The 22738-nt window shown below is 40.9% G+C and overlaps 1 protein-coding gene across 1 annotated transcript; it reads left to right on the top strand.

The window, feature by feature from the left end:
- Nucleotides 1-1983: 1983 nt before the first annotated feature.
- Nucleotides 1984-22738, top strand: TSC1 (TSC complex subunit 1). The gene is made up of 22 exons (XM_084272688.1): nucleotides 1984-2035; nucleotides 3093-3268; nucleotides 4138-4241; nucleotides 4910-5062; nucleotides 6760-6904; nucleotides 7934-8088; nucleotides 8411-8484; nucleotides 9933-10111; nucleotides 10563-10672; nucleotides 10895-11018; nucleotides 11403-11515; nucleotides 11851-11923; nucleotides 13015-13113; nucleotides 13208-13778; nucleotides 14484-14527; nucleotides 15136-15302; nucleotides 16115-16297; nucleotides 16662-16772; nucleotides 17332-17454; nucleotides 18462-18649; nucleotides 18763-18924; nucleotides 19668-22738. The coding sequence occupies exons 2-22, from the start codon at nucleotides 3163-3165 to the stop codon at nucleotides 20152-20154; spliced, it is 3471 nt and encodes a 1156-aa protein (XP_084128814.1). The 5' UTR covers nucleotides 1984-2035; nucleotides 3093-3162; the 3' UTR covers nucleotides 20155-22738.

Raw genomic sequence — 22738 nt, 5'->3', positions numbered from 1 at the left:
CCTGACTTCCAGAACCCATCTGGAGTGTCTGCAAAGGCATGTTTCTCCACTTCACCATGCTGGAGTTTTGTTTTTTTTTTTTCCTCTGGCAATATGGGAATTAGGGAAACCTGCTGTTGAGGGTTTTACCGGTGCGATGAAGAACTGGTCTAAGTATAATAGCATAACTGGAAGAAAGTAAGAAATAAAAGCATTCTTTTTCACTGTGGTGGGGGCAGGAATCAAAAGAAAAGAGAGTTGACAAGGTCTTTATGGGGTGAAAAAAGCAGAGACTGGCGTTTATGCTGCCTTAATTCTCAAAACAGGTTTTGCTTGCAGCTGAATGGGGGGTGTGGTCATGAATCTCTTTTGTTAACAAGACTTTAAACAACTAATTCATGTTGCTTAGGAAGCTCGTGAATCTATTGCTTAACCATAGCTGAGTCTGTATCCTGAGAAAGTGAGGCATCTATTGTTAGCAAGCCCTATATGGTCTCAAAGATAGTGTTCTCAGAAAGGACTAGATGGTACTGAACCATTTCCCCATACCTAGTTCTGCTCACGTTCCGGGTATCTCAGTATAAATTAAATGTTACCATGATTCCTAGAAAGTAAAAAAAGCAGTGGACTCCTGAAAATGAGTAACAAAGTGGAAGGTTGATTCCTTAGGTTGCATGGACGAGTGGCTTCAAACTTTTTGAAAGCAGAGTGTCTCACCCTTGCAGCATTGCTTGCCTTCTAAACAGCAGACTCTTTAAGAAGTTGAACTTGGAAGTCTGCACAAGGGAGGGGGAAACAAACAAAATAAACCAACCCAGAACCCCAAACCACAACAAATCCCAGCTCTGATTGTTTTGGAGAGCAAAGCCATCCTGGTTTTGAGTAAACAGCAACTCTTCCCACCCTCCACCCTACGTTTCTATTCTATTATCTTTAATTGAAAGTCTTGCTTATGCTGCCAGCCAGTTTTAAGGTCTGCAGTATTAAGGTCTTGCCAGCATGGGACTTGAAATAGCATTTAAATCTGAAACACTTCAATTAACAGACTCTGCTGGCTGCTTGTAGGTGAACTGAAATTTTATTTGGATTGTTCAGCTCTGGAGCTGTGATCTCTGAAATCTGAGGGGGGGGTGGTGTTGTTTTCTGGAAGCCCCACTACTGGAACACTGAAAGAAAGTTTGTTGTGAGTGTTGTGTCATATTATCGCCTTTGAATTTGCAATCAGTGCCAGATTAAGTAAGCTGATGTCTTGTGGCCCTAATAAAAGTGACCTTGGGCGGTTCTGCAACTACTGAGTAGTATGTTGCAAATGACAAAGTTTACTGGCAGACAAGTTAACTCCTGCTGTCCAGTAACACTCTTAAATGTAAGTTTTCAAGAAAGTGATAGTGTATATAAGTAATTACAGTATTATAATTTAAAATAGAGCACTGTTACATGGTCCTTGACTAATGTCTAACATTTTTACTAGAATCTAAAGATTTACTCGATTACAGTAATAATTTTAGGTTCAGAAATTGGTGGGATGGAAGAAAACGTCTGTGTGTGTAAGATTTTACTTACCACAAATAAAACTCTTTAGCAGCTTGTGAAGGTTCACAGTACAAAAGTACAACCAGTGAAAGCCATCTAGTTTGAGGCAATTGCACAGCTTAACCCATGGGTGGTTCTGGAAAGGGCAGCTGTGCAACACCTTTTGGTGTTTTTCAAACCAAGGGCTGACTTCCCTCATGCAGAAGGTACATAGCTCTGCTATGGTTAGTGAAGAGCTTAATGCTGTTGTGAACATACAGGGTTTGGTAGGAAGAAATAACTTGTGCCTTTTGTTAACCTCTCTGTGTGTTTTGTTTATTAGTGATCATGAAATGTGTGTGGCTGACAGCATTGCAGAAAGAAGCTCAGCTCGTCCACAGAACAGGTGATGTATGTGCAACTGCAGTAAAACAAAAACCTGTGGAAGCTTGGTACATGTCAGTCTTCCTCTCCATGGAGGAAGTGAAAAATCTATGCTAGCTGGAAGTGGGAGGAAAGAAGAAACTCTTGCAAATAAAATAAGGTGTGATGTGAAGCCAGATTCTTTCTGCCACTGGGAAAGGTTCAGCATAGGGTTCTTAAGGATCAAGAAAAAATTGATTCACTATGTGATAGATAGATAGATAGATAGATAGATAGGTGGCTGTGATACGTGAATCCTTCCCTTGCTGGTACATGGGAGGAAGTAATCTTAAAAGTCTGAAATGGCTTAGATTTACTCCTGCTTAGTACTGTGAAGCAGAGCAATCATGTTATCTGCACACTGTTGCATTTAATATTCTATGCAATTTTTGCACTGCAGAGTTTTTAATATATTACTCACAAACTATACATGTGAAAACATGATATGTTGTGCTGCTAGGCTTGTGATTTAGTATGCACTACTAGGGTGGTCAAGGAACAGCAGTTGTAGTAAACCTCAGTTTCTTAAGAGCTAGGTGATCCTGCTGTGGCAGGAGGATTGGACTAGATGATCGTTTGAGGTCCCTTCCAACCCCTAACACTCTGTAATTCTCTGAAGAGCTGCAGCTTGGCCACACTGCAAGTATTAAAGCACAAATCTATTAGTATGCAAAAATGCAAAGCCAAGGGCAGTGAATTTCTAATCTAGCCACAGGAGCAGAGTAGGATCTTGAGATGCATATTTTCCCCAGAGTGTAGACCACGTGTAGAAGTACTTGAAAGGCTGGCTGGGGAGGAATTTCTGTAAGAAAGTGAGAGTGGAGTGATTCTGGGAAGCTATTTGCATTATATTCAAAACTTTAGTCTTAGTTGACTGACCTGGAGAGCTAATTTAAAAAAAAAAAGTAATAGAATGGTCTGTCAGTCTATATATGTTAGCCAGGGTGTTCTGCAAAACAGATTAATGTCTTTTTTCAAAAAAGATTAAGAGAACCCTGCTTGTGACTCCTTGGCTTCTTTGGAAACTTTTGCAGTTTTTATTGCAGGTGTGTAAGCTCTAGCAGTCCTTTCAGTGTTAAATGGGTAATACTGCAGAAAAGGAATAGGGAAGTGAGGAGAGATTTAAGATGGAAAGGGAAAAAGGAAAGTTCCTTCATTTGCTCTCTCTTCTGTCATAGTCTGGTAGAGTGGCACCAATGAGGAACTTCCTGAAATTTTAACCTCCACATTCATGTCAGTACGTGCATCATGGCACAGCAAGGAAATGTTGGTGAGCTCCTCTCAATGCTGGATTCTCCAAGTCTGGGTGTCCTGGAAGAGATAACAACAGCTTTCAAAGATAATCTCATTTGTGGTATGTATCCTTTCATAAAGTTGTTAGAAACTTCCTTGCAAAAGAAAAGGGTTTGCTTTTATGCCAGTAAAGGCAGGGTAATGTGAATTTTTCTATCAAACACAGTCTTTTCAAATGCAACTTGAAAGAAACTCTTGGTTTGAAATTGCTTTAAGGATTGAGGCTTCTCTTCAGTCTGTTTTGCTTAATGGCATGCCTCTTGGAAGTTCTGTTATATAATTGTTAACAGCTATTATACAATGCCTATCTTTTCCTGGGGCACAGCTCAAGCTGTGAGCCAATGAAACGTTCTTTGTCAAGTGTATCTAGAAAGAGTTAGGTATCATCCACATTATGGGAACCAGTGGGATTTTGTTTATTTGAAGAATAACCAACAAAAAACCCCAACCACAAATAAAACAAACACAGACTTTTTGGGGAAAAAAAAAAAGCTTGCTGCTATTAAGGCATCAACCTTATGTTGATAGAACCTTTTCAGAGCATGAAAGCCCTGTCAGTGTCCTTGTCCCTCCTCTTTACCTTCTGAAGGGAGACACTGTATTTACTCCTGAACACTTTCCCTGTACTGGGTACAATACTCTTGCAGTTCAGCTACCACTAGGTTTTTAAGGTTAGATGGTAACTGTTAGTAATTAAAAAACCCAGTTACTTTCCCTGAGCTGAATGCAATTAGCGAATGGTTAGGAAGGAGAAAATGTAGTTAAGAGGTCTTGTTTTCCTAAAGGTCTGGTAAACACTAAGTACTGATTTATGGTACGAATTGTGTAACAGTTGTTAACAAGTTGTGCAAGGTCCCTGTCACAAATGCTTCATTTTTAGTGTGTTGAGAATGTTTTGGGTTTTTTCCTCTCTTGTAAACAAACTGACAGACCGTGGACCTATGCTTGTGAACAACCTGGTGGACTATTACTTGGAAACCAATTCTCAGCAGGCGCTGCATATACTGTCCACACTGCAAGAGCCTCATGACAAGGTAAAAAGATCTTGTTATTAAGCATGGCAGATTTTAGCCTGGTATTGGAGCAGCCTTTAAATAGCATCTGTTAAAACTCTGGGTTTCCATTCTAGTGTAGAATTACTTTCCTGTAGAGATGTAGTATCTCTGTAGTATGAGTAGTTAAGTATTAAAAAAAAAACCTTCACAGTTTTGTGTTTCTTGGGATGCTTAAACTGACCCAGTTATGCAAAAAGAACCTCTGTAAATGAAAGTTAGGTGAGGACTAATGTTGTCCCTTTGCAATAAATAGTGCTGCTGCTTGTTCCCTGCTGGGTGTGCAACCCTTAAACAAATGAGGTGTTTTGAGAGCAAGTAAGGATTTTTAAGTAGATTAACAGAATAGCACTACAATTAATTTTTTTTTTTTTACTTCTGCTGACCAGAATTTTAAAAATTCTTTATGATAAATATTTTGAAGCACAGTTGCTGCTTATGTACTGAGTAGTTTTCATTTTGCTACCAGCAGACTTAAATTTATTCCTGGGTTTTATCTGCTCTTGGATCCCATTTCTTTGTAAAATGCCCATAGTTTCTATAATTGGAAGTGTCAAACTGCTGAATATAGATGGGTGAAAAAGAATATATACCAGTTAAATATAAATACCTTTCCTTTTTCTACCACTCTGTGCAAAATCCTCTATCAGCACCTACTGGACAAAATTAATGAATATATGGGCAAAGCTGCTACCCGTTTACCCACTCTCTCTCTGCTGGGGCACGTGATAAGACGACAACCATCTTGGAAGCATAAGCTTTCTCAAGCACCTCTCCTACTTTCATTACTTAAATGTCTGAAGGTAAGAACAGTTACTGTTGTCCATGAAACACTTGTACACTGGATGTAACAATTTTTCTGTTTAATGTCATTTAGTTAAGCTGTGAGAAGAGCTAAAATTTTGATTAAATACTGACCACAGTGGAATTATACCAACTGAGTACTCTAATGCTGATAATCTTGTTTCTAAAAGCTACTATAGCTGTCTAAAAGCTAATATAGTTGTATATATTTAAGTTAAGAAAGTTTACTAAAACTTTTCTAAAAGTAAGTTAAAGACAGAGGGCCAGGGGTGAAGTTGCTGGATGTCTTGAATGTGAACTTAGTAAGAAACACAGTCCTGCCTTCTGGAATCTGTGTGTGTGAGGTAATATGCTCTACTTGCAGTGTAGATGGGCCATGCAATGGTGAAATTAGCTGCAGGCATGCTGGATTACAAGGAGGTGGCTGTTTCCCTGTGCTTTGTGGTTTGTTTTTTCATTTTCCCACGTGTGAATTTATCAGTTAAATACTCTACAGTATTGTAACAGTGAATAGAGGATGGAAAGTGTCTTGAGACCTAGAACGCGTTGTCAGTAATATCAATTAATATGATAGTGAAGAATTTGTATTAGTCATTTAAGTCACATTAAAATGCATGATGTAGTCAAGTGCCAGTGCTCTTCAAAACAGAAACACTATGAATTTATAACTGCCAAAGAAGCAGCTACAAGTGCTATTACTGGAACTCCTGATGTGCCTCATGAGTTCTGTTATCCTTTTCAGTGTGAGTCTTGTCTGATCATGAGAATTGAAGTGTGTCAGAAAGCTGGTGGGAGTAGAATAGAGCTGTGGAAGTGCAAAGGATGTGTACAGAGGGCTGGGGATGGATGTGAAATGTGCTGTGAAAGGTTATGTCTGACTGAGGGAGAACAGAGGCCGTAGATTACACAGAGGAAGAACAATCCATAGCACCAAATATGTCCATTCAGCCTGAAGGGCTCTTGAGAGATACCAATACCATGTGACACCTGGCCACAGGCTTACCTGTGCTGTTTGCACCCCCATGCTGACAAAGCAGAGGATCTACCAAAGGAAATATGCATTAAGGTGGAGAAGCAAGTAGGGACACCACTGGAAAAAGTTTGAACATCATCTGTGTCCTTCCCTAAAATCTATTACTGTTCATCTAGCTAAAGATTTTTATTGCCACATCCCTTTTGGTGTAAGCTCTGGTGTCCCAGTTATCATTTGAATTATTGCCTTATGAAATATTTAGCAGCCAGAGTCATCGACCAAGTTTAATAGAAAAGCTTTTGACCCTTATGTTGGTAATTGGCCAACATCCTTGAATACCCTGATCAGATTTGCAGTTTCTTAGGCTCTGAATGCTGTGTGTGCTCTGGGAAAAAAGGAAGGTGGTATGTGACATGCTTCACATACCAGTGATTTTTTTTTCCTACCTAATCATGTAACTGAGGTGATGTTCCCTTTTTAATTAAGTCTTTATGGAGAAAAGCAGCAGCAGAATAGATGCAAGAATCCAAAATATTTTTCTTTAGAGTTGTTCTGGGTGAGAGAGACAATAATCTTGGTTCATTAAGGCATGGTAGGTTTCAGAGGGACTGTTTCAAAATAGAGACCTTTTTCCATGCTGATGATTCAGTGTTCATGTCATCCTTGGAAAAAAAAATTTCAACACTTTTAACTGACTAATGCAGGTTTTTTCCCTTCTTGCAGACTGACACAGATGTAGTAGTACTCACCACAGGTGTCCTAGTGCTAATAACCATGTTGCCAATGATTCCTCAGTCTGGCAAACAGTACCTTCATGATTTCTTTGGTATCTTTGGGCGTCTCTCAGCCTGGTGCTTGCAGAATCCAGGTGAGATTTCAACTTTCTTGCATGCAGTTATGGTTTAGTAGTATCCTTGTGACTCATACAGCTGGTGAGCACATCTTTTGTGGGACTTCTAATGGTCTGAGACTTTTGAAATGCCGCAAAGGATGTATTAAGCCCACAAGCTATTCTGTTATTTGATAGTTAGCAGTGGAATGTGCTGCTTTGCTCAAAATTTAGAAGTGTCTTAGATTCTTCCATGGAGTGCTGCTACTACATGAGATTTCACTGGGCTGAAATGCTGTCCCAAGGACAGTGAAAAGCAGAGGTTAGACTTACGGATAGAGAAGGGAAAGTCCTGACATCTGAGGCAGACATTTGAGAACTTGAGATTCTCAGGTATGGCTGGGGAGGGGGAGGAAGCAACATGTAAGAGTTTCTTTTAATGAGCAACTCTCAATAGTCAGGAAGGTGTTGGTAAAACTGGTCTTCTCTGTTAGCACTGGTTCTGATGAATTGGTTTTGCTGAATTTGTTGTAAGGTGCCTGATGTCCAATATTGGTGTCATCTATGTGTGTGTCTTATGGGTATCTCAACATATGCTGAGTTACGTACACAGAGATGCCATTTAGGGGCCATTTTGCTTTGCAAATAGGATTGGAACTTAGAAGATGGCTAGTAAGACTCAAGTCTGTCATGATTGCTTTTATGGATACAAGCTTTTAGTTTTTACCTTTGAGAGGAAGCAGACCTTAGGGTTTCTTTTTAATGATTCAGTCAGTCTTGAAGCTCTGGCTTGCTGTCTTGAGAGGTATCAGGTTTTAACTTGAATAAAAAATACTGTGCTTTGACAGTAGGATTAATGGTCCATATCACAATTTTTGGTTTTGCTGTGAGCTGATGAGTAAGTGTTGCCTATTATCTCAGAAGACTTCACAGTTTCACTAGGGACTGTTCATATCTCAGAAGATTCGTTCCAGTTAACATTTCAAATTTAAAAGTACTTTGCTGCATTCTTAGAAGTGTTGTTCTTTTCTCCAACGTGATGAAAAAGATTCTAACTACTTTTTCCAGGTCACGTGGCAGAGATTTATCTTGTCCATCTTCATGCCAGTGTTTATGCTCTCTTTCATCGTCTTTATGGAATGTATCCTTGCAATTTTGTCTCCTTTCTGCGTTCTCACTACAGTATGAAGGAAAACTTGGAGACCTTTGAAGAGGTAGTCAAGGTAAAATGCTGTTTGTGTCCGTGTTGTCTGAGACAAGGAATTGATAGCTGTGTAAAGGCAGGTATTTGCCTGTTTAATACACTACCTTGATGTAGCTGAGGGGCTGCTCAACAAAACAGAATAAAACCAGGCTATTGGAGGACTGAAATCTCAGTTGGCGACAAGATGGGTCTCTTGAAGCTGTGTTGTGTATGTTAGCTTTATCTGTTAAATGAAACACTCAGAACTATTGGGGCCAGTAGGTTGCTCATCAGCTTTGTGTAGTTCAGTCCAATCAAATGATGCTGTACCAATAATATTCTTCTTGCTCTTCCTCATCCAGCCAATGATGGAACATGTGCGAATTCATCCAGAATTAGTGACTGGATCTAAGGACCATGAACTGGACCCACGAAGGTATATATGTTCACTCTGCTAATAGGAAGGGCTGTAAATGAGCAGCTTTTAGCTGGGCTGTTTCAGAAGGCTTACAGCAAAACCTTTTCTGTCAGCAACAGCGTGTGCCAGTGGTGTTTTGCCACCCATATTAATAGGTGCACCAGGTAAACATGGAGACTTCCTTTATCCAAGGTTACAGCTGGATGAATAAGCAAAAGCTGTTGTGAAAGGCCATTAACAGTGACACTGGGGTTCTAAATTAATTTTGTGTCTGGGATAGAATCTGTCTTCTACTTAACAGTTGGCTTTGTGTTAATTTTATGACTCAAACATCCTCATAAAGTTCTAAAAGCATTTGCTTATAATGTATAAAGAGAAACTACCACTGACCTGCTTCATTGGCTTAAGGTTTGGGTAATTTTTTTTGGTTTTGTTTGTTGAAGTACTTGGTGGGATTTAAGTGTTTAAAATGGCTTCAGTGTGTCTTGTTTTGGTACCTAGATATTGGTTCAGTTAACAGATCAGTTCTTTTAACAGGTATGTCTTAACATTATCAGCTGTATTAGTTTTCTTTAGAAATAGGCTCATTTGCCTGCAGCAGCACCACTTGCTGCTTTTCTCTTGTCTCCACAGGCCCAGCCACTGAAGAGGAGAAATTGACTCTTGTTGCTGCACAGTAGTGCTCTTGCCCTGCTTTTCAGAGCCACTAGGAAAACACTGCTAAATGGGAACCTATTGACTTATCACAGTGCTCAGTTTTGCAGGCTTCTCCCAGGCAGGGGGGAGGGTGGCACCACTAAAGGAGTACAGTTGGCACAACCCAGTTTGAAGCCTTCTGATTTTTGGTATCTTACACATAATTATCTTGCATTCAAAAGCAACTCAGGCTTAATAGACAGGCTTCTGTGCTTTCCCTTCTTTACAGTGAACTTCATCCTCTGAAATATTGGGCAGATCCAATCTAACAGCTTAATTCAGTGAGAAAAAGTTTTTAGAATGAAGGAGGTAGTAATAATAAAAAACATTCCCAAAACTTGAGAGGAAAAACACAGGCCTGAAACTGGCATTGCAGATGGTGTTTGCTTAAATAATATATAAGATTCCCTCACTGCTGGCATGTCTAAATTTTGACTACCAACATCTGAGTCTAGTTGAGCTCATTTCTACAGCTGCTGAAGCTCAGGATCAACCAAGTCTTCGTATGCTGTTCCTCCTTTCCAGAGTGCTCCATGGCAGACCTTTATGGATCTCTGTGTCAAAGCTGTTTGTCTCCTCTCTGAGACCTCTCTCACAAGTCATCTGGTTGCAATTTCTGTATGGTGCCTTGTTCCAGTTTTGGCTGGGAGCTTGCAAAGCTGTCTGGAACAAATGAGGCATCCTACAAGCCAATTCCTCATATCTCCAGGAACCCTTGTTTTAACAATAATTGACTAACTTACTCTCTTGGATCCAAAAACTGTCTGCAGGTGGAAAAGACTAGAAACTCATGATGTTGTGATAGAATGTGCCAAAATCTCCCTGGACCCTGCAGAAGCCTCCTATGAAGATGGCTATTACTCTGTGTCTCGGAAACTCTGCACAAGCTTAAAACATCATCAAACTGACTCCTCAACCAGCTATTACATTGACAGACAGAGCAGCTATGGTAAGACCTTCCTGACAGCTAATGAACACCCATCTCCTAGAGGAAAACTGGCCTTAGAGCAAAAAGGCAACTTGCTGATTTATCCCACTTACAGTCCAATTCTTTGGCATCAGAGAATAAACTCTCATTAAAAAAAACCAGAAGATATCTGCTCTGGTCATGCAGACACGCAGCATGTTTGCAAAGTCGCCTTTCCAGTGCCTCTTCCTCCCCTCTCCTTCCTGCCCCAAAACAGTGAACTGACTGGAGAAAAAAAAAAAGCTGTAGTATATAATATATTAAATAGGTAATTTATTGGGCTGGAAGACAAGTCTCTTTGCTAGCTATGACTGTATGTTGAATGGATTTGAAGTGATTTGGCTAAAAGCCTATAAATACTAGCCAGAAGAATCATTGATTTGTATTTGATGTGTAGGATATTTTTAATTTTTTTGCTTTTTTTCACTTTCAGGAACATCGACCCCATATTCCACTCCTCGGCTAACACTATCAAAGATACCAGGGCAGCTACCTCAGATCCTGAGCCCACAGTCAATACGGCTGACAACTGAGCCACAGCAGGTAAAGCAGAAGATAAAGCACAGGGTGCTTATAATGCTTTGCACGTCGTTCGTAGTTCCTTATGGCAGTCTTTAAAATTCATGTTTCTGAGAAGTACTGTGAATTCTACAGAACTTAGTGTGTGTTTCAGATTTAATTACCATCTGATATCCCTTGTCAGAACCTGGGTGTAGATGCTTTATGAACCTTTGAGCCTCACTGACTTGTGTTCACTGTGCATAGGTTACCATCTGGAGTCCTTCTGCAGTTTGTGGTATGACCACTCCACCAACCTCCCCTGGAATTGTCTCATCTGAGTCATCCCAGTCTGCATCACAACCTTACAGCAAAGCTTTTGGCACATCAGGTACGAGATAAATTTTGGAATTAGACCTTTAAGGTTTATTATAATAGAAATTCTGGCTGTAAATTTTGCTGTCAGCTTCTTGAATAGGCACGCTGGACTGTGCAGTTTGATAGGCTTAAGTCATTACTTTCACCAACCAGGTACCTGGCCATCTAGAGCAGTGCTAATGCAACACTGAGATAGCAAAGAAGTTAGTGAGTTAAGTGCTGAAGCTTGACACAGGCCTTCTGGAAGCTGTGTGCTTTTGTCATCTTAGATCACTTCCAACTATTTATCAAGTTAATTGTTGAGATGGTGTTTAAGTGTTCAACTCTTCATGTACAATATTCAGCTAAAAGGAGGAAGTGAGAGCCTGCTGAGAAAACTTTTGCCCCTCCTTTTCAGCAGGGGGCAAAGGAACACCCTTGGGAACGCCAGCCACATCTCCTCCACCGTGTGCTTCAGATGACTTTGTGCATGTTTCACTCCCTTTAGCTGCTGCCACGCCTTCTAAAAAGGTATAACAAAATTCTTCTACCAAACAAATCTGATTCTTGCATTGATTTGCCATACAAGCAGTGACTATAACTCAGAAATAAAAAGCAGAGTAATTGCTTTGCAATGAAATGCAACATTTTTTGTAAAACCTTATTTTCTTCTAAGTTTGGACAACTATTGCCACTTCCAGTTGTGCAGTTTTAAGACTTCCTATATTGGTTTGCTATTGAAGCCATCTATTTGCAGGAATTCCCTTTCTATGAAGCTGTCTGGGAGGTTTGTTTCCAACAGATGTCTGATGCAAATAATCTATTTTGGAGTTTGGGGTTTTTTTGTTTGTTTGTTTGTTTTTCAGGAGGACAAACCAGATCCTGGGAGGCCTTTACTGTACCGACAGCAAAATGTCATAAACAGCGATAAATCATTGGGTAAACTCCATTTTCCTCTCCCCATTACAATAACCTGTTGTAAACAAACCCTGTTTTTAATGACATGTGCTCCAATTGCCAAATACTTCCACAGATTTTTTCCCTTTCTTAACTGTGATTCAACTTAAAACCTTGTGATGCAGTTGGTTTAATTTTTACTACTCATGTTCAGATATACGTAGCAGAACTCTTTTTATCTGGCCCTCATACATTCTTACACATGTTTATGTATGCAGATCTCTACTGAAGGCTGAAAAGGGATTTTTTTTTTTTATAAAGATGACTCTTTGAGGGTGGGGTTTTTTTTATATTACAAGCAGCAAGTTGCATGTGAAGTCTTACTTGAACAAGTTTTATGTCACATGTCTGGATCAAACTGTAAGGCTGCACATAAGAATGGATATGATGCTCACTTTTAAAAGCTCTTGGAAAAACTTTGGGTTTTCATCTACAGTTATATTCTTGAACCTTTTTTAAAGTCCTCTAGAGTATTGAAATCAACAGTGGATGGTTGAGGAACTCAGCTTCTAATAGGTAAATCTAGATTCCATCTTCCCATTCTGTCATCTACATCTATGACAGCTGTAGAAAGGGATTTTGACACTATTTGTGACTGGTGAATCTGTACCATCCTCAAAGTGGAGATGATAGTGAAATTTAAAGCTGCTTTTCCTTGGTGAGTTTGTATAACAGCACTGGAATCTGAACTTTGAGTTACAAGTTAAGAACAGGCTAGGTTTTTCACTGGATTCCTAATCTGTGATTGAGCTGTGAGCAGTTTTGATCAGCAGTCACATACTGTAAATTTGTATTACATCAGTTGGCTAAATGACCTTTTTCCTCAGGTAAGTACTGTGTCCTGCTGAGCTTAAGCCAGCTCTTAAAATGTATCAGGCCTGACCAGTGATGGTCTCTGCACTGGCTTTCACTTGCAATGGTACAGTACCCATAGCTTCCTCCTTTGAGGAACCGCCTGAAAGAGGGACAAGCTGATTCCAAGGATTTCAGCAGTAAAAGATTTCTGGTTTGTGCTGTGATAAAGCTGGAGAAAAGAGCTTCTGTCCAACTAACTTTTTTTTCCTTTTCTTCAGACACACCTGGTAGTAAAAGTTCAGTAACCTTAAGTGATCTTCCAGAGTTTTTAGGTGGTTTGTCTTTTGAAGATAGTGCTGAAAAGGACAGAGAAGAAGGTAATTTCTGCCATCCTTACATACATCCTTGCTAAGGAAGTGTTTCTAATGTTGAAATACAGGATATCTAATTGTGTCCTCCCATCCTTTTCAGATGCAATATCTAAAGAGATCTCAGAGATCACAACTGATGCTGAACACATGGTGCCTAGAGGAGGATTTGACTCTCCCTTTTACCACACAAATGAAAGTCTTTCAGGCTCTCAAAAGAAGACCCAATCAGTAGTCTCTAGTGTTCAGGGACACAGTCAGACCTCTGAGCCTTTAACAACTTCTCTGGACAAGTCTGGGCCTGAGAATGCACGGGAAACACCTAAACAAACATTTACTCCTATAGACAAGCCCTGTGGAGGCTCTGGTGAAAGCCCTGCTGGTAACAGGGAAGGAACCTCAGGGGAGACGAGTATTCTCACTCCCAGCCCTTGCAAAGTACCAGCACAAAGAAGAGTGGTGTTGGGGAGTGGGCAGCCTCCCCAATACGAGCACCTTTTTGAGGTTGCATTACCAAAGACTGCCTACCTCTTTGTTGGCAAGAAGACTGAGGAGCTGCTAAAGAAAGCCAGGGGAACCCAAGATGACGACTGCATGTCCTCTACTTCTCCAGTGGAAGTGCTGGACAGACTGATACAGCAAGGAGCGGATGCACACACTAAGGAGCTGAACAAGTAGGTGACTGAAAATCTTTGCAAACTTTCTCGTTATTTCTTTGTGTGCTGGCTTTATTTTAATAGCTGTGCCTGAAAAGCAGCTGTCTCTGGAAATCTACAGTGAAACCCTGTTCTGTGGAACATTACTGTTAGCTGAGCTACAGGTTCTGGGTGCAGGAGTTTTATATTTGCAGTGGTAGATTGCTTTGATGTAATGAAGGGGCTGTGGCTGTTGTACTCTCACTGCATTCACTGATGAAGCATGGGGTGAAGAAGCTGGGCTGTAGCTGTGGTACTTTTGGTACCACTGTTAGTGAGGTTTGTTTATCAGTCCTGCACTGCAAATGTAGAGGCCAAGGGGAGATTGACCACCACCTTCTTTCTAATACACGTGAAGCTAAGAACTGGAGAAGCAGATTTAAGATTTAGATGGATCTGCTGTTTTCCTCCTTTTCATCTTGTAACCTTGTGTTCTTCTTTGTCCTTATGCTGTTTTCTGTGCTGGAGAGAATTTCTCTCCAGCTTCTAAGAAATGACACCCTCCATCCTCTGCCCTTGCTGCCTGCTGCATGTGCTGTTCCTCATTCTTTTCATAGTGACTGACCATAATTGTACTTTTATTAGGCTGTAAACTCTTTTGAGGTGGGAATTCCATTTTAAAGTGATTTCCAGAGTGTTTTTATACTTAAGCTTACTGGTTAGTGCTGTGTTCTCGTTTTTCAGATTGTCTCTGCCAAGTAAATCTGCTGACTGGACTCACTTTGGAGGTGAGGAGTTTCTCATGTCTTCAGCAACCTGTTTCTCTGTTACTGGACTTGCTTAAACAATGACCTGCACATTATTTTTTTTTAACTAATGCTGAAGAAAGATTGTGCCCTCCACTAAGTCATAGTTTATCTGCTTGTCAGGTAGAGACATCTGTGTTGCAATGGGATGATTTGCTTTTTTTCCATCTTTGAAAAGTGAAAGCCACCTTCCCCACAATACTAGATGTTTCTGCTTTAGACCACTTAAGAACTGGTTGCATTCAGAGTGATGCTGATCATCTAGTAGATACTTCTACCTTTTCAATACTATTTTAGTCTAAAATGGATGATTGTTTTTCTTGCTACTTCACATGTGTGTCATAGTTTAGTGCTTTTAGGCTTCTGTGGTGATGCTGAGCTTGGATTTTTTCTTTCTTAATAGAAGGAACAATCCATTTGGGAAAAATCTTTAAAATTTTAAGTTTGTGTTGGAGATCAAATGGAGCAGACAGATTTTTAGGTTGGAATTTCAAAGAAACATAACTTCCTTATTTTAGAAACTATTTCCTGCGTGTGGGACGTGGACAGTGCAGTTGGGTAACCTCTTCTGTCTTCAAACTTCAATCCAGGTTCTCCCCCTTCAGATGAGATTCACACCCTGCGCAACCAATTGCTTTTGCTGCACAACCAGTTGCTGTATGAACGCTTCAAAAGACAGCAGCACGCCCTCCGGAACCGCCGGCTCTTGCGAAAAGTGATCAAAGCAACAGCTCTGGAGGAACACAACGCTGCCATGGTGAGCAGGGATACAGCTCTGGCAGGGATTTAAAACACACTGGTGCTAGAACAGGTTAATTGGTTTGGCCAGGATCTTTCAGTACCATCCAATTAAAATAGAAACCTCATTTCTCACCTTGTTAAAGTCAGTGTTTGTGGAATGAATTGTGGATGAGTTACGTGCAGTGTGATCATTAGAACCAGTAGTTTCTATTTGACTGTGGGCAACTGAATCAGTGTGCACCTGCCAGCACTTAGCTTTGAATAATATTAAAGGCTCCGTGGTTAGTGGAGTGGTTGCATAAATCCTAGCTAGACTCCTTATTGCATTGTTTGAGGAGGTATTGTCCTTCCACTGCTCAATTGACAAGGAATAGTAAAAACTTGGAAAACTCGGTGTTCTTCTCCAGAGGTATTTACTGTGGTGAAATGTGAAGTTGTAAGTGCGTTGGAGGATGTCTCGTTACAGATATAGGCATGCTTTGTTCTCTATCTCCATATCATAGATAATTCCATCAACAGTTTCACTTTTTGATAGCTCAATAAGAGCCAAAATAGACCTCCAGTTAGGTTTTGTAAGGCAAGCTGTTGGCTCAGTTGGGAAGCCCCAAGTGCCTTTTGAAAGCCTGAGGAAGAATCTGCTGTTGCTCATTGTGCCTTTGAATGGGACTTTGAGTTTTCAGCCTGTCCAAACAATTCCCATTTAATGTTTTTCAGCCAAAAAACCCACACCAAGCCTTGATACCTTTACTTAAGTAGTGACTCTAGGACACATGTTCTAACTGATAAAGCAGCTGTCTTCTCTGATGCTTTGTATGGGATTCTTAACAGAAAGATCAGCTGAAACTACAGGAAAAAGAAATCCAGGCCTTGAAACTGAGTCTGCAGAAAGAACAGGCAAGGTACCACCAGTTTCAGGAGGAACATGAAAATATAGTGGCTCAGCTTCACAGCCAGATCAGACAGCTGCAACACGACCGGGAGGAATTCTACAACCAGAGCCAGGAATTGCAGGTATGAAGCACGACACGGAACAAAATCGTTACCTACTTACTGGTTTTAAAAATAACCTTCTTAATAACATGGCATGAAATATCTGAGAGAAAGTTACGTATTTCTGATAACTGTCCTAATTCAGAATAAGATGGTGCATAATTGGAAATGCCTAAATTAGTCGTTGTCCTTTTACAGTTCCATTTTGTCCTGTGTTTGGTTTGGAAATAGGAAAGTGCAGTTTCTTAGCTGGTGTGGGGACTTTCACAGTTACTCAGTGTAACTAGTTTCACAGTGCTGAAGGTTATAGCCCCCTAGCCCTGTGCCATTGCTAGTCCTTGTTAAAGTTCCAGAACCTGGAGTGAGTTGTGTTTCATTTGAACAGACCAAGCTGGAAGACTGCCGGAATATGATTGCAGATCTGAGGTTAGAATTAAAGAAGGCTAACAACAAGGTGTGTCACACTGAATTGCTGCTTAGCCAAGTTTCTCAAAAGGTAAGAGAAGTCATTGTTCCCAGGGTCTCTTTGTGGCTTTCTGCTTGTTTGGGGTTGGTTTTTCTTATAAAAATTATGAGGTGCTTTTTCTTTCTTGTTCTGAAAGAAGTTTGCACTTGGTTCATTAGAAGCTGATATTAATTGTACAAAAACAACACAGAAATGTGTTTCGGTGAAGAAACTTTAAACTCTGTTCAAAGGCTTCTGGAACTTCTTGTTTTGGCTGCTTTTGCCACAGTAGGAATTTGCAGATTGAGCAATGTGAACTTCTGTTAAAGCTCTGCTAAATCTTGACATCTTAGAGATCTTGTTTATATTGGATGTTGAGTGGAAACATGGTTCTCTTAAGGGAAGCAGTGCCTGTATGGGGAAGTTCTGTGTGGGCTGCCACCAGCTTTATGGAAACTAATGTTTTTAGCTCTCTCTACCTGTGGTGCATTGGAGTCTTGTCTCTTTCCCTCTTCTTTATAAAAATACCCTGTGAACAGAGTGCTTATCAGCTGTGACTCCTGCTGAGCTGTTCATTCCAGTGTTTGATTCTGTTAATTTCTCTTTAAAGCTTTCCAACAGTGAATCAGTGCAACAGCAGATGGAGTTCTTGAACAGGCAACTTCTTGTTCTTGGGGAGGTCAATGAGTTGTACCTGGAGCAGTTGCAGCACAAGCACACAGACACTACAAAGGTACAATGACAGGGCTGTGGAGGAGGCCTTTCCTAAAAGGCTTCACTTGAGGTCATCATCAAGCTGCTCTCAGCCTGGTGTTTGGAACCCAGGAAATGTCTCATAGCATACTTTTTAGTTTTGAAATTGATGTTCAGGGATTGGATTTAATACTTCATCTGTTCAGATGGTTTTGTGCACCTACATTTTGTGTAGGTTTATGGGATATCTTCAGTGCCCTGTGCCTGAAAGCTAATAAAGGGATGCTAGGGTACACCTGAAGTCAGTTTTAGCCACTTCTTAGCGTTTTTTTTCTTGCCAAAGGCAAGACTTTTCTGTGCTCTTAGTGTAACTGGCAGCAGACTATTGCTGGTGAAGTAACTCTGGGCTCTTATGTTTGTGAAAGTGCACAGTGTTGGGTAGTAGTGGTAGAATTTGTAGAAAGATATAACCAGGATTTCACAGGTTTTTGTGAGGTCCTGTTTTTCTCTTCTCATTTTCCTATTAAGGGTTAGTATTAACTTTGCAAAAACTTCTGTGGTTCATATGGTTTTACTTCCTGACTTCAAAGAAACCTTTTTTTAATTAGAAGCAAGTAAATTACACAACAATATAACTGTTTCTGCGTGAGAGCAAGTAATTAAAGAAGGTGAATAATAAGCTAAAAAACCCCAAGTCTTTTACTGTTATTTAATGAAGGTCACGTTGCAAAAATGGTTTTAAAATGGAGTTTGTCTATTCTAATCCATTGCAGAACTGGCAAGTTTGCTGTGCTGAAGAGAGAAAAGAGTGTTTTGTAAGGAACATTAATGTGCTAATAAATTGCAGTGATGTACAGTTATTTTTACAGTAACTTAATAGTGTACATCTTCTGAGTATCCAGTTTTCTATATCTGTTTTTAGAAATGCTTCTTTTATTCCATCTTGCTTAAAACTGTGCCTATTTATAGCATCAGAAACACATCTAAGTATTAATAAAAATAACAGACGATCAAATGATGCTTTAACATTGTGTTCTTTCCTTTGAGGAGGTTGAAATGTTGCACGCTGCTTTTTGGAAAGAACTGGAGAAAGCAAAATCGTGTGTTCAACAGCAAAGCCAAAGGCTTGATGCTTCCCAGAAACGGATAGTTGAACTGGAATCTCAGCTTGCTAAAAAGGACCACCTCTTCCTGGAGCAGAAGAAATACCTAGAAGATGTCAAAATACAAGCAAGGTAGGGGGTTCTGGTGTAAAAATTCAGCTTTGTGTTGATAAATGCACTGTCCTAGTAGAGGCAGAATCTGGAGACATGGGACCTGAAGGATTTTGGTTTCTTTTCCTATTTAGAGGTCAGCTGCAAGCGGTAGAAAGTAGGTACAAGGCCCAGAAAAGAATCACACAGGCATTTGAGCTGGAGATCTTGGATCTGTTTGGCCGTCTGGAGAAGAGCAGCCTACTGAAAAAACTTGAAGATGAAAAAACAGAAGCTGCTGAAGCAGCAGAAGAAAGGTAAGGGTGATGGTGTAAAATATGCTGGACTCATGACCAGCTCCTTGGAAGCTGATGTCCTTGTGGAATTCCTAGCACTTCGATGCATCATCTCAAAATATTTCTGTTACCTCCCCTTTTACAGACTGAGTCTATTTCAGAACCCTGCCCAGGTTACTGAGGATCAGTGACAAAGTTGGAAATGCTCTTGAAATACTTCTCAAATAGCTGAGCCCTCCTTACTCAGAGTTTGAGACACCTCTGGTTTGTCTCTTTAATCTGCAAATCATTACGCTGTTGTTAAGTAGTTGGTTTTCACATGCCTACCAAGCACATCCAGGTAGTGCTTTGCTTTCCTCAGATCATACCTTTTTCTGACACCAAATTCTGCTACAGCATCAGGATAATTTCTTGCACTGCAGCAGATTTGTGGCAATCGCCTGGCTTGGGTTAGGTAAAAGAAAGATCTATAAGGAAGATGTTCACATCTCTTCCTTTACCTTAAGAGATCAGGATCCAGTTCTGTTCTGCTTTGGGATTATTGTCAGCTCTGGATTTAGAAGACTGGATGTTGCAAAGCTGAGCGTGTGGCACTTTTCTGGTGACCCTCTGTCACTTGTGCTTTGGTACAGAAGGGAAAGGAAAACTTAAAGTACGTCTGCAGTAGCAGAAATGGGAAGTAACCGAAGTAACCGGCTTTGCCCAGATTTCCCTTTCCATTGCAGACCTTTCCTTTGACAGTGTCCTCTCTCTTCCCAAAACAGGCTGGATTGTGGCAATGAAGATGCTGTGGCAGGATACAGTGAAGAAACAATTGGTAGAAATGGAGAGACCAAACCTCCCAGCACTCGAGGTAGTAGTAGCAGTAAGGGTGGCAGCAGCAGTGAGCTCTCCACCCCAGAAAAACCCCAGAACCAGAGATTCAGCAGTCGCTGGGAGACATCCATGTTGCTGGAGCCCTCGACTACTGTCCCACTGACTGTAGGTTCACTCCCCAGCTCCAAGAGCTTCCTTGGAATGAAGGCACGAGAATTATTTCGCAACAAGAGCGAGAGCCAGTGTGATGAGGAGGGTGTAACCATCAACAGGCTTTCTGATGCTCTAAAGACTGAACTATGTAAAGATCCAAGCATGGAGTCCAAGGCCCCTCCAAGCCCCGATAACCTTAGCCTCTCACCTAAGATCCAGGAAAGCAGTGTTGGACAGCTTCATATCATGGACTACAATGAAACTCATCATGACCACAGTTAAAAAGGAAGATAGTCAATCAGTGTTATTTTCATATTCTTGGCATAGAACAGGAGGCGTGAATGCAAGTTTAACTAAAAGCTTTTATGTTTCTTTGGTCTGAGCAGCTAGCTCATGCAGCGGAATAGGATTGATGTCCAGAAACAGAAGGCGGCTGCTGAATGAATGCAAAGTGGATTTTTGGGTCTGGAATTGATTTCAATTAGCCCAGCCTAACTCTTGCTTCTTTCTCAAATTCAGTCCTTAGCAGCGTGTACTAATTTGAAGGGACAACTGTTAGCGTTTGCAAGTATTTTCTCCCTTTCTCCCTGTCCTCAGTGAGTGGCTGCGTTTATGAACTTGAGTGCAATATGAGGCCAAATCTAACATTTGTGAGTCTACTCTGAATGCTTTGTGTTTCCTTGCAAGCTTCCAATTTAGAGCAGTTCATTGTGCTGCCTGTCCGGGTGACTTTGGTTGCTTTCATCCTGGAAAGAAGCAGCACTAGAATTCCTAGTGCGTTCATGTAAAGGTCTCTTATTTTGCCTCTCCACTGTCCCACATCCCTCAGAGCCCAGTCTTCATTAAGTTGGACTCTGATTGAATACCTAAATGTTTAAAGAACAGTGTACCTCTGCAAAGCGATTCATTCACCCTAATCCATGCTCATTGTTTATATTGTCCTTAACATTTCCTGGAAAGTTACGTTTGAACAGACATTTAATAAGGAACTGGAGCTTGTAATGCAGAAGAGACCGTATATGCTGAAGACTTGTTAAAACACTAGCTTCTGATGATCTTTTTTGGGATTTTAAGTGTTTGCCTGACAGACTGGCACTGACCTTAGACTGGTTCGTATGGGAAAGCAGTTGGGGTGGGAGAAGAGGGACAAGGAAGCTTTACTCAAGTAGGAAGAGTATGCAGAACACGTACGTAGAATTGCAAGCTTAAGAAGATGTGCTGAAGAGTGTTGGTTTCTCTAATTTGGGAAATACTTGTGCTGCCTGACCCTCCTTTGTAGTTATGGTCTTTGTTCCCAGTCTGAGCAAGACCTCTGTGTTTTGAGTCCAAGAAACTGGCTTCATTCTCCCTGGGCACATGTTTCCAGGCTTGACTTAGAGATTATGGTTTCCTTTGGGTGCTGTTCCGCTCAGCATGCAGTACGTTTTTCAGCTCAGCAGTGTCAGCTCGGCTCTAGGTACCCCCTTCACCCACATCCCCTTTCCTTAGAAGACAAGGCTGAGGAAGCCTGCTCAGACTGAGAATCGAATCCTGTTGTGAAGCCTTTCCGTGTTAATCATGTTTTAAGCCAGTGATGAGCCTTCTGTGAAGGAGGATTGTGGGATCAGGGCTTGTCAGTGGTCAGACTCAATCTCCTTCGTGACAGAGCAGAGCCCACTGTTAGGAAGGCACCGTGCTTGTTTTAAATGTTAGCCATGTCTGGGTCCGGGTGTGCTTGGACATACTGAGCTTCACAGTTACCCTGCGTCACACGTGGCCTCTTCCCTTCAACACTGTGGGTGGCAGCTGCTCTTTAGGAATCATCTCTCACGTACATCAAGTCTGGGTACACTTGCACTTGTAGATCAAATCCCTTCTTAACCTGAATAGGAGCAGCCCTGTCACAGCGGCTGGCGGTCTGCTGGCCTGCGCCTGACAGTGCTTTTCCTCCCGTTCCCGCTTTTGCTGTAACACCAAGGGTCTGAATACATTTCTGCCTGTCTAAATTATTCTCAGTGTCCTTTCGGTTGGTCAGTCCTAACTCTGAAACTAAAGGTGAACTTCAGTGGTTTTGTCAAAGCTTGAATCTGCATGGAATAGAAAATAGAGAGTTGGTTGTAAGTGACAGACTGGTTTTGTCGACATGTCTATAGGCTTTCTAAGACTTTAGCGGTAGCAAACGTGGTAGCGTATGTTTCGGTAAGATTTGGAGGTTTCCTGCCCCTTGCCCCACCGGGTCCCAGCCCCAGGAGTGAACGGTTTGCACATTGCCCTGGAAGGGTTGGCTCAGCCTTTGAATGCCATTGCTTTGCCGAGCCCAGAAAGGAATCTAGCTTACGTGAGGAGAATCTCGCTTCCTGAGGAGAGGCGGTTTTTGTTGGCGGTTACAAAAATGCCCTGGCAGGAATGCAAGCTCATTGATAAGGTGGCTCTTTTTTTTTTCTTTTAAAAAGGATTTTAGCACCGGGATAGTAACGGAAACCACTTTAGGTTTGTTTATGGACCACAAAGATTACGGAGGAACAAATTTTGCAATTTTTTTATAAGTCTAAAAAATCATGGATCTGCTGTATGTAGTTAACCTGCAGTTTGTTTGAAGGGGTCCCATCAGTGAAGTGGAAACAGATTTTTGTTTTTTAACTGACTGCTTTTAGTTAAATCTAAAATTGCTGTCTTTGTCAAGTTAATCTGTTCCCTGCCTCGCTCTTTGTAAGCATGTTAAACAATCCACATTAAATGCCATAAATATGAAATACGGGGAAATGGTACAATCGTAAGCTAAAGAGAACTTAAACCAAAAGGAGGTTTTGCTGTCCTTATTAGAATGTTCTAAAATGTCAAGGCAGTTGCTTGTGTTTAACTGTGAACAAATAAAATGTATTGTTTT

This window comes from Gallinula chloropus (assembly GCF_964237585.1).
Source record: "Gallinula chloropus genome assembly, chromosome: 18".
Classification (NCBI taxonomy): Eukaryota; Metazoa; Chordata; class Aves; order Gruiformes; family Rallidae; genus Gallinula; species Gallinula chloropus.
Note: the sequence above shows the minus strand (reverse complement) of the source record. Positions and strands in the feature narration are given on the sequence as shown.